This window comes from Aythya marila (assembly GCF_965140915.1).
Source record: "Aythya marila genome assembly, chromosome: Z".
In the NCBI taxonomy this organism is placed as follows: domain Eukaryota; kingdom Metazoa; phylum Chordata; class Aves; order Anseriformes; family Anatidae; genus Aythya; species Aythya marila.
In genome coordinates this window covers 27,369,543-27,385,498 of record NC_139080.1, presented here as the reverse complement: position 1 = coordinate 27,385,498, position 15,956 = coordinate 27,369,543, and the positions used below count along the sequence as shown (strand labels likewise).

At 37.0% G+C, this 15,956-nt stretch overlaps 1 protein-coding gene across 4 annotated transcripts in view; it reads left to right on the top strand.

Annotated features, from left to right (window-relative positions):
• FCHO2 (FCH and mu domain containing endocytic adaptor 2) overlaps positions 1–15,956 on the top strand; it is a 91,810-nt gene that overhangs the window by 65,671 nt on the left and 10,183 nt on the right. For 2 of the 4 annotated variants that reach the window (XM_082782512.1, XM_082782509.1), the window contains exons 18-22: positions 6,528–6,631; positions 8,707–8,836; positions 10,404–10,463; positions 13,373–13,484; positions 14,123–14,278. In XM_082782512.1, the coding sequence (XP_082638638.1) occupies positions 6,528–6,631; positions 8,707–8,836; positions 10,404–10,463; positions 13,373–13,484; positions 14,123–14,278 (562 nt within the window). The remainder of the gene's footprint in view (positions 1–6,527; positions 6,632–8,706; positions 8,837–10,403; positions 10,464–13,372; positions 13,485–14,122; positions 14,279–15,956) is intronic. The other 2 variants (XM_082782511.1, XM_082782510.1) reach the window with 1 other exon arrangement.

The following is a 15,956-nucleotide window of genomic DNA, read 5'->3' as shown; positions in this document are numbered from 1 at the left end:
ATAAGTAATACATGACAATAATGTAGTATGTCAAGCTTTCAGTCTAGGGAGCAAGTGGGAAGAGAGAACACAAGAAACCTTAGGAAAATTCCCTCTTGCTTATGTTTTTATCTCCTTTTCTCCCTTTCCAAAAAATGACCATCTATTCTGGAGGACTAATATAATCTATTTTTTCAGCTGGTAGGGTTGGGAGATGAAATGGAGGTTGTTGAACAACTGTGACCCAAGCTGAGCTTGCACTGTGAATAGGGATGGGTTGCTTCTTTCCAGGGAAGCCTGCTGAGCTGTATACTACAAAGCCACTCTAGAACTTTGCAGTAATGAACCTGCTTTCTATAGTAAACCGTGATTCTGTTAGGAGATGTGTGGGCAGAATCCAGGGAAAGTGGGAGAAAAATGGCAGGACTAAGACTGAAACAAGGGGGAAGTTTGTGGCACCACCTGAGAGCAGGTGAATTTTACATATATGAATTAAATATGCTGAAAAGAAGTTGCATTTTCTCAAAGTAATCTGTTTTTTTGGTATCATATTATTGCTTTGGTCTGGTGTTGAAGTCTGTAAAGGAAAGGAGAGGATACTTAGTTTGTTCTGCTAGTGGTTGTTAGTGTCCATGTCCGGGGTCCCCATCACAAGAAGGATCTTGATCTATTGAAGAGGGCCCAGCTAAGAAGCTGGTCTGAGTGCTGGAGCACCTCTCCTATGAAGAAAGGCTGAGAAAGCTGGAGATGTTCAGCTTGAATAAGAGAAGGCTCTAGGGAGAGTTCATTGCATCTTTTCAATACTTACAGGGGGCTTGTAAAAAAAAGATGGAGAACAACTTTTTGCTCAGGCAAACAATCACAGGACAAGGGGGGGTGTTTTTAAAAGCAACTTAAAGAGGGGAGATTTAGATAAGAGGTTAGGAGAAAATTCTTCACTCAGAGGATGGTGAGGCACTGGAACGTGTTTCCCAGAGAAGTTGTAGATGCCCCAACCCTGGGGGTGTTCAAAGCCGGGTTGGACAAGGCCCTGGGCAGCCTGATCTAGCAGGTGGTATCCCTGCCCATACTCCATCCCTGACTCCTACTTCAGTCACAGGAGCTGTCCCACTGCTATCCCAGCAAGTTCATAGCCCCACAAATGCATGCTGATTTCTAATTCATTGTGTATATTCCTCATACCATGTTCATTAGTGTACAGGCATTTCAGAAAGGTGTCCCAGCATGTGGAGTTTCTAGAAGGGTTTTCAGCAATCTGTCTGTGGTGGTTCCTTGTAGGCATTTCCTTGCTTATGTGCAAGTGATGAAGATGACCCTTCTTAAGCCCCATTTTGTTGATTTTTGTAATCTGTTCCAGTCACATGACCGTATGCTGTTTGCTCAGCAACCATGTTCAAATCCCTCACAGGACTGCTGGTTACTCTTTTAGTCCCTCATCATCCTTATGAGGCCAGCCATCCTATTGGTAAAAATGTCTTTGTGCCATGTAGTGAGGTGGATCCAGTCTCTCCCAAGCAGTAGCTGATCTGTAAGCAAGGTACCATGGTCACAGAACCTGCAACATTGTCACCAGCTGTCAAGTATTGAGTGCCCTGTTAGTGCCCTTCTGACACCCTTTCCCCTCACCAGCAGGATTGAGTGGAATACCACACGGGCCCCTGTGCCTTTGACTACTGCCTTCAGAGCTCTGTAGTTGTTTTTGATACTGTTCATATTTCACCTAGCAGTATCATTTATGCACCACATGGAGGAACTGCAGGGGAGAGTAGTCAGTGGGTTGAACCATCTTCAGCAGTCCCTCTGCCATATCCCAGATCCAGGCCTCCAGCAGGCAGCAAACCTCTCTAGTTGGTATCTCAGGTCAGCAGACGTGTGCCTTTGTCGCTTGTAGCAGGGAGTCAGTCACCCGTTATAGTGATTTACCATTTCTTCCAGGTGTTCTTGCATGGTGTAGGATCAGGTGGGCCATGTTCACTGCGTTAACATCCATCTGGCTTCTCTTCAACTGCAAGGGCAGTGAACCTCCTCTGTAGCTGTAAGCCCTTGGAAGGGGCAAAAGCCTTCCTCTTGGTGCCAGAAGTCACCAGCTTTCATCCTTCCCCTTCTCTAGAGGTTGTGCTTTAATAGTGGGGGTGGACACTGCCTGCTTCTCTACTGTGGTTGGGGTCTGAGGCTCTTCAAGCTGTTGTGTCTCAGAGAAGATCTGTCTCCCTTTCATATTCTCATATGCTGCACAGCCTGCTCATTCCCTCCTGTATCTCCTCCACTTGGTGGCATAGCTCCTCCAAGACAGCACTGCAGCTGTCCTGTAGGACCAGGGGATCATCTGTCCTGGCATCAGAGAGAGGCTACAGGCACTGCCCGCAGCGTGGGACTTGGAGGGCCACATTCACCATCTGAAGCTCTGTCTGCAATCAGATATTTATTGCTACCCATGAGTAGGAGGGTAAAGCAGGTTAGGAAATGTTCACACAGTCCTTCCTGTCAACAGAACTGGAGAGAGTAGCCTCTGGCTGATGAGCAGTGACAGATCACTGGGATCAGTAGCCAGACTTCAGGAGGATTCATCTGCACCTGGCCTGGTACATGAAAGTGCTTAGGCACAGAGCCCTATGTTTGATTGAGATTGTTGAAATATAATTCCTCATGGGTGTAAGTCAATTTTAGATATGAAAGTCTGTTTTAGATATGAGAATATCTAAATATCTACATATTTTGCCTTTGCAAATTTTATCTGATGAATAATTATTTAAAGGATTGTTGTTCAAGGAATTAAGTATGGTATTTACATTAGTGAAATCATCCATGGAGTTAAATAGCAAGTGAGCGTGCTAAAGTGTTATCAAATTAGTAGTACATTTGGGAAATTTTTTACTTAATTGCAGTAGTTCATATTGTTGTTTAAATCAAATTAGCTTCTGATGTTCATTTACCTGCATCTTAGTTCTGAAGACCTCAAAAAATACATACTTTGATCTGAACCTATTTTGAGACCTATGGAAATCAGTGTTACCTTCATCTTGAATGTTAGTAAGATAAGCTTATAAGACAAGATGCTTAAAACTTTTGAAAAAAATATTAAAGTATATATAATTATTTACTTATTTTGTATACAGAATATGTAAATATGATCTAGCATGTCCCATGGATACTTTTTTTACTGTTAAAATATTTCATTAGATACTGTTTTGTAACTCTGTTAATCATTGAACACCTAAACCACTGTGGTATTTGAGCAGGCATTGGTTGCGGAATAGAGGTAAACTTTGGTCATCCGTGAATAGTCCTGTTTTATTAGATGTTTAAACTAACTTTGTTATCTTAAACAAACAAAACAGACATTTTTAGTGAGCTGTTGATACTGTAAAAATGCTTTTTGTTTATCTTCCCCATTTTCATAAACAGGTATTTTTAAAATAGCATTTCCACATTGCTTTTGTATAGGATTTGTAGTAGTATTTCAAAGTCTTTGAATGATATTTTAAATATCTGCTAGAAGGGGAAATCTGTTAGGTCTCTATTTGGGCTTAGGGAATGTACTTGTTCATGACAGAAAGATAGCTGTAGTGACTTACACTTCTGACGTGAACTTTCAAATGTGTTGCTCTCTTTAATTCTCTATGCCACTCTGCTGTTGCTCCTAGCTTTGCCAATCTGCAAGATGTTTAGAGTTGACTAACCTTGCATTTGCTGCTTCTGTTGTCATCTACTGCAACAGGCAACAGCCAAGTGCAGGGAATACTTGTGGGAAACTCCCATTTTCCAGCACCCCAAAGACTCTGGGATGAGAGCAAAAATAAACTGAGGCAGGTGATGCCTCATGCATGCAGTCACTCACTAGAATACAGACAGAAAAATATTAAACAGGATCTCATGACATCATTGTCTTCATTCATTTACTGAGCAGCCGTTTGTGTTAGGCCTTTCCATTACCAGCATGGAGGGTTTAGAAGGAACATAGAAGGATAGGTTTGATTAAATAAGTTTGAAAGAAATGCTGTGGAGAAGAAATAAAAATGGATTTGGACACCAAAAATAAAAGAAAAAGTCAAGGGGAAGTTAAACCACAATAAAGAAGAAGTCAGAGGAATAAGCAAAGTCATGAGAATAAAGGCCTTAAGAGGAGAAAAACACCATAAATTACTTATTGGCCTATTTAACAAATGGAAAGTGACCTGCCTGAAAGTATGAACAAAGTAGCTATGATATGTGGCTGTTTTTTTCTTGTTGTTGTTTTTCCTTTAATTGTAAGTAGTGGGATTTTTAACCTAGTAGAACAGTTTGGTTTTCATTTTTTTTCTTCATGCTGGCTAGTAATCATCATGCAATGATTATTGAATACACCTTTTAAGTCTGGATTTATATTGAGATTTATATTGAAATTTTTATCATTTCAGTGTTGCCTCTAGTTTCAATTCTTCCCTTTTTCTTCAGCTACTCTAAGAGAGCACAATAGGAGTTGCTCTTCATCTACCAATGATTTGCCTGGGTGTAGAGTATCTCAGTCTTTTCTTGGACACCAGACAGATTCTGGGTCTAGAAGCCCATCCTCACCAGACTTTACCATTAGCACTTTGTGCAAATCTGGTGTTACAGAAGCACCATCAGGGAGTACTTTATCCTCTGTTTCATGGTCTCTGAGTCAGTGGATTTCCTTTGCTGATGAACTTCTTACAAGTAGAGACACAAGCACAGACAAGAAGGAGCCCCCAAAATTGCCATTCACAACTGAAAATGCCTGCCTTGCCTCTTCTGCTTTGCTTGGGAATTCTTCCAACAGCTGTGCTTCTGAGGATCAAAGTGACCTTTCAAATAATGGTATATGCCATGAACAATTACTCATTGAAGAAACTGGCACTACTGCTGAAATTTCTTCCACATCATCTTCAGCACTACTGGAATATAGTTTAGTGTCTCCTTGTGTTCATACAAATAAGGGTATGACAAGCATGCATTGTGTACTGCTCTTTGCTAATAACTGACTCCAAAGCTTTGGACTGATTTTTCATTTCATTATTCTTGCTCACCCGGTGTTAAAATTAACTTTGTCTTCTTAACTTAAAATGTACTAAACAAACTGCTTGTTAGCATCAACTTCCTCAAAAGTTAGGACATCAAAATAAATGTTCAGCTTGACATCGTAAGAAAAATTTGAATTATTCAATTAAAAGCATTGCTTTTTCTTAACTACATGAAGCTTAGCTTTTCTAGAAATATGAATGTACTTACCTGTGATGTCAGAGAGCAGTGAGGTCTCAAAGATTAAATGATTTAATTTGCAAAAACAATTCAATTCTTAATCAGATGCATTCTGAACCAGCTTCGTATATAATTTCAGATTAAATAAACACATTGGAATAAGAATAGTACTTTTTTCATACCTGTTATTTTGAAGCGTGTATGATATCGTGGTAATGCTATTAAGAGGGCAATAGGAAAGAGCATTTGGGCAAGTGTGCCGTGTTTCACTGAATACCTTTGATACTGCAGCAGATTACTCAGTGTTCAGTATTCACTGCCTTCCTTGGGCACAACAAGATTTTTAAAGGAACTACTGATATCTCAGAATTGAATTTGTTTTGGGGACATTTCAGTTTGCAACTTTTAAGGTGTATGTGGTCAGTATTAGCCTAATTTCTTCCAAGTCAGCAATGAAACTCCCTTACTTCAATGGGGGTAGAGTTATGCTGAATGCCTGAGAAAATTCCATGCTTGAAGTTGTGTTTTATATAACATTAACTTAATTATTTAAGAAAGAAACATTCAGAATAATTTGAGGGAGATGAAGTACTGGAAATGTAACTATGTATAAGGGTTTCATTCTATTTTGAAGTTAATTTTAGATGGGGCATACTCACTCGATGGCATTTAACATTTATTTTGAAATGCAGTTCTATTCAGAAAAGTGACTGTGTGAAAGTGGCATCTTTGTACTGCTGCCACCGTCTGTTAGTTGCACCTGTTAGAAGGACATGGGGGCAGTATTTTTAATTACTTTTTAGTTCTGACAGATTAGCTAAGAGATAATAAGGAGTTACTGTGTTCTTGCAAACACCAGCGTAATTTACTGAATTATATTTGTTGCACTGGCATTTACATATTGGAGTCAATATGATTTCAAAGAGCGTAATTTTAAGCAAACAGTTGCCCCATTGTCAGCCAGGACCAAATACGAATTTCCACTGAATTTTCCATTTATGGTGAGGCATGAACGATTGTTCTGTTTTCTGAATCCATATAGATTATACTCAGAAAGGAACTCAGGGAAGACCATCTTTTTACCTATAAACCTCCAAGAATAGTTGATATAAAATCATTTGAGAGCTATGAGAAAGCCCATGATGCCATTTTTAGAGTCACTTTTCAGGGTATCATATAGCCCTATTTTAAAAGCATTTTTGATTAGTGGTAAATCTTACAAAATGGAACTTGCAAAGTAGGGACTTTGAATAGAAACGTAACTTGCATTTATTTTATTCAAGTGCGTACGTATTTTTGTTCAATGTGACCTTTCTAATATTGATTTCCTTAAATTTGCTTTCTTTCAGCAAGACCCACAACTCCTCTTTCTGTAGGCACCATTGTACCCCCACCAAGGCCTGCCTCAAGACCAAAGTTGTCTACAGGGAAACTTAGTGGAATTAATGAAATAGTATGTATTGATTTTTTTAAATTCTCTTCTATAACTCAATGTCAGATATACCATTAATTTACACTGTCACAGTGAGGTTACCTTCCATTTTCACCATTGCCAAATAGGCATGGAAGTTGTTTGCGGTAAACATTATAGTAAAAATAATTTTTAATTGAATTAGAAAGGCCTAAAACATATTTTTTGCATCAGCCAATTGTTTTTAAGTGAATAAATAAATAGTTTGAAAATGCAAAGACAGTATGTTTGTGGGATTAAGGTATTCAAAATGTGAAACTCTAGCAAAGTCGTTAGTAAAGCTCCATTGATTTAGGAATATCACCAAAGCTCTGGGGAATGAGTGGCATTAAGTAGATCACTATCAGTTGTGTGCTGACACAAGTAGCCATGCTGTGACTTCACCCTGTCCTTGGTGCTTGTCGTTGGTGAAGGGAGGTGGCAGATTGCAGCAGCTGCCCATCAGGATAGTGAGAGGTCATCTCTGCTCACTGCCTGCAGTGCAGGTCCACCTGCCAATAAAGATTTTGGCAAAGAATGCAAGTACTCAGGCAGCATATCAAACCAAGCCATGCTTAATATCTTTTCTATGAATATTATAATTCCTTGGGTTTTGTTTGACTTAGTGACTTGAAAGAATGTGACTGTGGTAATATCCTCTTCCTGTCTTTCAAAATAGCAAGATACATTCACCATAGAATCACAGGATCACAGAATTTCTAGATTGGAAGAGACCTCAAGATCATAGAGTCCAACCTCTATCTCACTATAGACAAAATTCTGATCCTACATGTTCACAAAATGGAAACATTTTTAACTATTTTGCTATTCTGTAATATTGTAAGGTCTATTTTGAGATTGTTTTCTCATTCCAATATAAAACTGTAGTAATTGCTCTTAGGCAAAGGAATCTGCTCTTCTTATCATCCAAATTGAAGTGAATTTAGCTGATAGCGTTCTGTTATAAAGTATGATTCTGCTTAAAGTTACATTCATTTTATACTGTTGTTTTAGAAATCAGCTATTATCTCTGTACAAGTGGAAGACTGAGTTGTCTTCATTATATGTCATGTACTGTTACAACTCCCACAGTCTGTATAAAAGTCATACACTCACTGACAAGAGTGATAGAACTGAAATAAAATAACCATTGCCCACACAAAATAGATGTTTCAGGAGTTTCAGTACCTTTTAGATAGGTTAATCCCCAAGTGATCATTGGTTAGTTTAAACTGATGCTTTTACAGTCAAGTGATTTACAAAGCTATTCAAAGTTTTTGGGTAGATGGGACTTCTGAAGATCTTTATGACAACTTCCTGTCCAAAGAAGGTCCAACTTCAAAATTGAATCATTTTGTTCAGGGACATGCCAATTTTTGAAAGTTTCCAAGGAGGGAGATCTCACAACCTCTTTGGGCAAGCTGTCCCAGCTTATCAGAAGGAACTTCTTCCCATACATTCAACAGAAGTTCCTTTGCTATAGCTCTTTGCACATCTGAGAAGAATGTGACACCTTTTAGCTGGTAAGAGATTGCTAGTAGATCCCTCCTTAGGCTTCTTTTCTCCAGGCTTGGGCAAACTTAGGTCCTTCAGCTCTTACTCTCTCTTATGTTCCCCAGACCCCAGCTATTTTAGTTGCCTTATGCTGGACTTGCTTCCAGATTGCTAGTAGCTCTCCTTTAGCTGTGCAAATCTGCATTTGGTGCACACATGCACAGGGCTGTAGGCTTAAATTCTGCTGCTGTAATACAGTTCAACTATTGACAGGCTGTTACACAATCAAATATATTAGACTTCACTACCCAGGGGAAAAAACAAAACAAAACAAACAAACAAAAAAAAACAGTATTAATAGTCTATGAAATAGTAGAGTTGATTTCCAAGGAAAATGTGTGTTCTCTGTTTTACACTGAAAACTAGGATGGATAAAGTATTAAAAGAAATAAGAAATGCTTTGAAATGTATTGGGGAAGATACATTACCCAGCTGGAGAAATAGAAAAACTCCTCCATTTACAGTATTTTTTGTTTTTAAAATCACTTTGTCTATTTAATACTCCTGTGAACTTTTGTGTTCAGCCTAGGCCATTCAGCCCTCCATTGACCTCTAACTCAAGTCCACCACCTGCAGCTCCCTTGGCACGTGCTGAGAGCATCTCCTCAATATCCTCTTCTGCTTCCCTCAGTGCAGCAAACACACCTACAGTTGGTAAGTTAAATTAACCATATTAACTTAAGAGTGGTATAATTCCACCACTAAGTTTCACCTCTTAGGAAAACCATTCCTTGGAGTTAGTTGTTCCACATGTAAGTCTAGTGTAGGTATTTCAAGCATCTTTTGAAATACCTACTGCTATGTGATACTGAGACAGGACAGTGTTCTGTCCTGCCAGGAGAGTGGATTTGATTAGATTAGGCCATTGATGCAATTATGGCATGTTCCTTAGTGAAATACTTTTCAAAGTTAAAATATTCAGTGAATTCGTATTCGGTGTGGTTGTATATGCGTTCATTGAGCACAATATGTTATTGTGCACTTGTTTGGACTATGTTATTTTATAGGTACAGAAATACTTCAGGATACTGATAAATCTGAATGAATATAAATATTCAAAACAGAGTTATGTTATTTTTATTTTGTTTGTTATTCTGTAATTGCAGTTTCAAAAAAAAATGCATCTTCAAGTTATTGCAGTATTTTAACTAAGCAGAGCTAGTTGGTAAAAACAAAAGAACAATAAAAAAAAAAGTCAAATTAGTTTCCACATGCTGTCACAAGTTTCAGAAGATTTTCTCATGATTTTAAAGGGAAGTCCTCAATTTTTATATTTGGTTTTAACAAATGGTAAGGAGACTTCTGAGGTGTTTTGTTTGCTTTTTTTGTTGTTTTTTTTTTAAAGATGTTCTAACTTGTTTTGTTAGCAGAAGCATAATATTTCATTTCTGAACACTATTACCACTTTGTTCAAAGTGAAATTAGACTCTGAGTTAACACTCAGTTGTCTGTGACTGGTACTGATGCTAAGGATTTCTCAGCCAGGCTCAGCATTTCAGGAGTATCTGCACAGCTTCTAGAGGGGAGTTCCATAAGGAAAGCAATGCAGCTGTTTCCTCACTGTGCAAGACGTAGGCTAGTAAGGTCTGACCAGCCTTAGCTGCTGTGGTGGTGGCACAGTTCAGCGTCTACCATTTTCCCAAACCCTGAGAATCATCATAGAAAGATAACTGATATTTTGATTGTCAAAGTCCATCCAGGCTCACTTCCCCAGGCCTCAGCACTGGTCCCAAGGAACTAGAAGTTGGTGGCAGCAGCATCAATAGCTCCAGCTCTCTGTGTATGCATGTGTGTGTGAGGAAGAAGGTAAGGAGGTGTGTGCTGCCACAGAGATTTGACATGGTTGTTAACCTGGCCTACCAAAAATGAACAGGGCCAGTTCACTGCACTGTGTGTTTGAATTAAATAGACCTGGACAGATGGGAAGGGCAGTGCAGATGGCAGAATGACTTTGGGGCATGAGGATACTCTGCACTACTGTCTGTAGTCTTCTGGCTTTTGCACAATCTAGTGTTTTAATCACCCCATTTGTTCTGCAAAATGGAGAGCTGGCTCTTGTCTTGTTCCATGTGAACTTGTAGGTATGCCTAATCGTATGTTTCTTTTATGCTTTAGCTTTATTTTCATTTGAAAAGAATTTATATATATATTATATTATCATATGTTTTTGCTTGAAATACTTTGTTTTCTTGCAATGTCTTGTTTCATTTAAATGTAATAGAGGATGATCTTTTGATTGGAACACTTCATCCAATAGAAAGGCTTTGTGACGCACTACCAGGTATTGTATTAGAAGCAGACTTACATGTTAACTAATCATTCTAATGCACTGCACCTAATAAAATTGTATTTCTTTTGGAACAAGTTTCTCCAGCTATTTCTGGTGTCTGGCAGATACAAATAGCTTACCAAAATCATCAAAACTTTATTTAACCACTTCTTTGCAGCATAGTCTTCTATCTGTTTCTCCAAACATGCTGACACCTGGTATCACTTCTTTAGTTTTGCTTTACTGCTTTTATTCAAAAAAGGGGAATACATTTTTACTCTGACAGCCCTTATTCTCATAAGACAAGTAGGTAAAAACATTTTTTTATATTCATATAATACAAAGCTTTGAAGATACAGATAGTAAAGATAGTCTTTTAAAATATATATATATTTTTTTCAACAAAACAGCTTAGCCAATGTTAAAATCACCTGAGTTTATTTCTGAACTGAACTGAAACCCTTTGGTCGAGTTATTTATTTGGCCTTTTTATGACCAATAATACAAGCTTTTATTCAGCAGTTTGCCACCCTCCTCAACAGCGTCAGTGTCACTGTGTGTCAGCACAGCTGATGTGCTGTTAACGGTGATCAGGACATCAAGGCCAGCTATGCAGGTGCTGCAGAACATCCTGCAACTGGACCCTTGAGCTGTGCTGCAGTCTGAGATGCAGCAAGTCCACCTTGGCACAGCTCTGTGTCATCCTGTCCCTCTGAAAGGGTGCAGCAGACATCGAATGCCACGATGCAGGATAGTGGTGCATTGTATTGTTAGGCTTATATTTTCAGCTGCAAGGCAACAAAACAATCACATTTAGTGTTTGGTTAGACAGTTTTATATGTTTCACTTCATAGTTTTTAAGGAGAATGCTTAGATTTCATGAATCATAAAGGGCGATGAAGATTGAGAACTGTGGAAATAAGTAGTAGTCCCTAAGACACACCTCAGAGAAATGCTTATACATACATATGTTTGCTTTGGTATTACCAGAAAAGTGTAAAGTAGCCTTGTTGTTACTAATAAATTTCCCTGTTTGGTGAAGAAATCAATGTTTGTCTTTTGCTGATAGGAATATAATTTATGTATTCACATTACTCTTGATTTTAAAATTTCACTCTAAAGATATCTGCAACACTTTTATAAAGAAAAGATTTAGATACAATTTATAAATCTGTAGACAATCTGACATAATATGACATAAAATCCTCTTATGGGTTCTGCAGTTGTTTGTTGTTCCAGCAAGTGCATACTTTGACTTAGGTGGAGAATACTTCTGGAGTTCGATATTTCATCAGACAGAATTTTGTGAATGGGTCTGGTTGTTAATACAGACTTTCAATGCCAATTTCTTTTTTTAGGTCATTATTTCTGCATTCCCAAGACTACTGAAAATTACAGCTTTTATTGCTAGCTTCCATGGAGAGAAACACAGCACTGGAAACATGATCTATGTGTAAAGAACAAATAAAAATGATCTACTGTTTATATTTTAAAACAAACAAACAAAACAGCATCATAACATTTCTTTCATTGAAGAATCTTTTCTTTTTGAACACTTGTGACTAGAGCAGTACTATGCATCTAAGAGAGCCTAAAGTTTGCAGTAATACTTCTCATAGCATGGAGAAGTATTCTGAACATTTTCATACCTCAGGCAAGAAACATGACGGAGGGCAAGGTATGAAAGTAGCAGAATTAGACAAACTCTCCTGTCTTTTACTGTTCTGTTGTTAATACTTCTTTCTCTTATCTCTGTATTTAAGCATAAAATCACATAGTAGACCTTCTGTGAAGAACAAGGTCTCAAATTCCTTTTTCTTTATGAAAGAGCCCAGAAGGTACAGCTGCTATTTTAAAGTAAATAGGAGATCAGTTTGCCATTAGCAATGTTATACAGAAGCATTTTCTGTCTACTTCATGGTAGGAAATTCAAGTTTCTCATTTTGCTTATGACATGAGAAAGACTGTGCCTCCTTTAAGATAGATATATTATGTGATACAAACCATTCCAGCAGTGGTACAAAAAGTTAGTAAGATGCTCTCTACTATGCAGCTGCAGTAATAAAACAAGATTAAAGTTCCAGTATTGTGGATTATGTTAAGTAGCTGGCCACACACTGGAAAACACTGATAAAAGTAATATCCCATGACAACCATTTTTTTTCAGTTGTATGGATTTTAAAAAGCCATAGCATGAGGTCTGAGTTGATTTTTGTAGCTATGCATTTTAATGCTGTTGTGTATGCACAAGCACCTATGAAGGCTGATGCAAGCCTGATAATTATTTTTCTTGCAAACTGCTGTGTATTTCCAAGTACCTCCAAGGTATTCCCAGAACCCTTACTACAAAAACAATAGAAAACATAGTAAAATATTTCTCCAGCAATTTCTGCTTGGAAATTTTAACCTTTGTTGACTGAAGTCATTAAAAGTTCACTTATGTAGAGTAATATAAATATATATGCATTTAAGTTCATATATACTGTAGCTGAATTCTTTGCATTTCCCTGACCATTGTATCATACATTTTTCCATGCAACAAGCATACAGTAGGGTTTGTTGTTGTTGTTTTTTAAGTATTGTAGTTAATGTCCAATGTCCTTTCGATCTGTTGACTTTAGTGTTATCATTAGCCATTTTAATGCAGCATTCCTCTAGCTCATATGTATTTCCTTGTGTCTGTCCATGTACAACATGTCATATTGATAGTCCTGTTTTCTTAGGCTGCTAAGCAGTGTTTTGGTGGTGTGATTGTACTGTACTATGTTTATATTTTTCTAATAACTGTTCAAGTACCACTTCAGGCCCTACTGTGACCTTGATGGTAGTAACATCTTGTAAAAATGACAGATACAGTCAACCATTCTGAAATCTATTGCTAAGCTTTTATAAATTAAACCTATACACTGTATGTATTCTAGGTGTTTCACGTGGTCCCAGCCCTGTCAGCCTTGGAAACCAGGACACCTTGCCTGTTGCAGTAGCCCTTACTGAATCTGTTAACGCCTACTTTAAAGGAGCAGATCCCACAAAGTTAGTTAAATAGTGAATTGTTTTGAATGTAATAAGTTACAATTAAAAAAACAAACAAACAAACAAAAAAAATGTTTATACTTGTAATGTTTTGGGGAAAATGCATGTGCATTAGAAGGGGGTTTCACTTTTTTTTTTTTTTTTCCCCGAGCGTAAGTGACAACAGTGGCTCTTTGCTCTCTATTGTCCTGCATCCTGCTAGGAGCTCATATATCCCTGCTTTACAAAAATAAGTTCAGTGAAAATATTGAAAATGAGAAAGGTTTTTATCATAGTCAGCTAGGTGCTACAAGTAAATTTGGGCAGCTCTATAAAGCACCTCATTCACCCTGTCACATCCCTTGCTATGCTAGTAGGCCTTGCCTAAGCATAGTTGTGCCATGTTTTCAAAGCCTGAATAATATCCACCAAGACTACTGTATGCTTAACCAGCTACACTTTTTTCTTCACTTTCATCTGACTTTCAAGTTGAAAGTGATGGTACATTGTTACAGTGCCACATTACCCTCATTTAAAATTGACTTTCTGTTTTGAATTCAGCTCATCAGATTGTGCAAGTACAGTGATTGCTTTAAAATCAGTAATTAAAACCACGTAGTTAATGAGTTGCAATAAAACTGATGTTTTCATTCTCCTAGATGTATTGTGAAGATCACTGGTGATATGACAGTATCATTCCCAAGTGGGATTATTAAAGTCTTCACCAGCAACCCATCTCCAGCTGTGCTCTGCTTCAGGGTAAAAAACACAAGCAAACTAGAGCAGATTCTTCCAAATGCACAACTTGTATACAGGTTTTGTATTTTTTTTTTAATATAATAGTAAACTATGTGATTTCTAAAATTTCATTTGTTTTATACGTAAATCGGAGTTCTCTGCCATCTTGTTGATTTGCTTAAACATAGTTTAATGCTATGAACTAATCTTGTTTAGCTCAGTTTCTTTCTACTGCCACCATTAAAAATCTCAGTCAGGTACTGAAACTTATGCTAAATAAAACAAGAGCCATAAGAAGTACTTTGCAAAGGCAGCTGTGTTTTTGCATGCGTTTTATACGTGAAATGGTTTAACAAACTATTTGAAAAAAATATTTTTTTCCCAATCAAACTATATGAACCATCTAACTAGTTATGAAGAAAAAAGATATAAAGAAAAATTACATATCGAAACTAAGAAATTCTTATGTTGTCATATAAATTTATTTATGTAGTAACAGTGGTATGATTAAATGATGAAACAGTGGCTTTAAGTGGAAGACAAATAGTAGGAGGTATGCCTAACATCATTTGTTGGTTAATACTGTATTTTTAAGCTGTATTGTTTCTACAGTATATTCAAGTCATTATGTGACTATATATATATCAAGTGTATAGCAGCATGCTTTAGAGAATTCTTAAGAAAAAAGGCTGGTGATTGAATAGAATAATTGTTCAAATCACAGCATTTTAGCTTCTTTTCAAAAAAAAAAAAAAGGACATTTGTAAAAGCTGTAATTATTTGTTCCATTTAGAGAAGAAATTATTTGAAAACCTGTTAAACACTTCTAGATGGTACATTTTTAAAAATTACTGAAATAATTGAAACAAAACATATGCATCCATTTTTTCACATTTAATTTCATTGTGATTGTTCATACTTAATGTTTCAGTGTGAAAAATGTATTTGCTGCTTTTTGACATGAAAAGTAAGTGTTCATCCATATTTTACTAAAAATGGATGCAGCATGAATTACAATACTATGTTGAGAATCAAAGTCAAAATAAATCGAACAGACTACATATAGTGTGTAAGTCACTGTTCTAGATTCAAACCATTGCAGTAATATTTACTGTGGTCCAGATGCACATTTTTAGCTTTTGCTTTGCACACACATTCTGCAGACCTGCTTAGCAAATGGATGCAGGTCCTCACTGTAGCCACAGAGCTTCAGAGAAGCTTTTTGATTGATAAATGATTTGTATTTTGTTTCTGAATCAGTATTCTTAAAAATTTCATCCTTATTCAAAATAAACATGATGCAACCAGAACTGAAAATATTCTTGACCTGCAAAACAGCTTTTCATGTTCCAGTAGCTCCAGACCAGCATTTTGATTGTGCAGTCATGTTTGCTCTTAACTACATAGAGAGATGATATAATAAATTGCTTCATAGATTGAATGTAACTATAAGTACCTAAAAGGCAATTCTTTATAATAATTTGAAAATTTTTTAATGGAAAAAAATTAGAAAGCTTATGCTTTCTGCTGATGTGAAAGTATAGTAACACACGTATAGCAGAAATCTTAGTGTTGCTATAATATAACCAAACTTAATTATGATTTTAGGTCTAACTCCAAATTGGATACCATTCCTTTTCAATGACCCTTTGTATCCCGACCTCATGCACATCCTCATGGCACCTGATAATATTGAGTTTATTAAATATAAAATCCCAGACTAAATCTTGTGGTGTCAGTTGTCAGTGCAGAAAA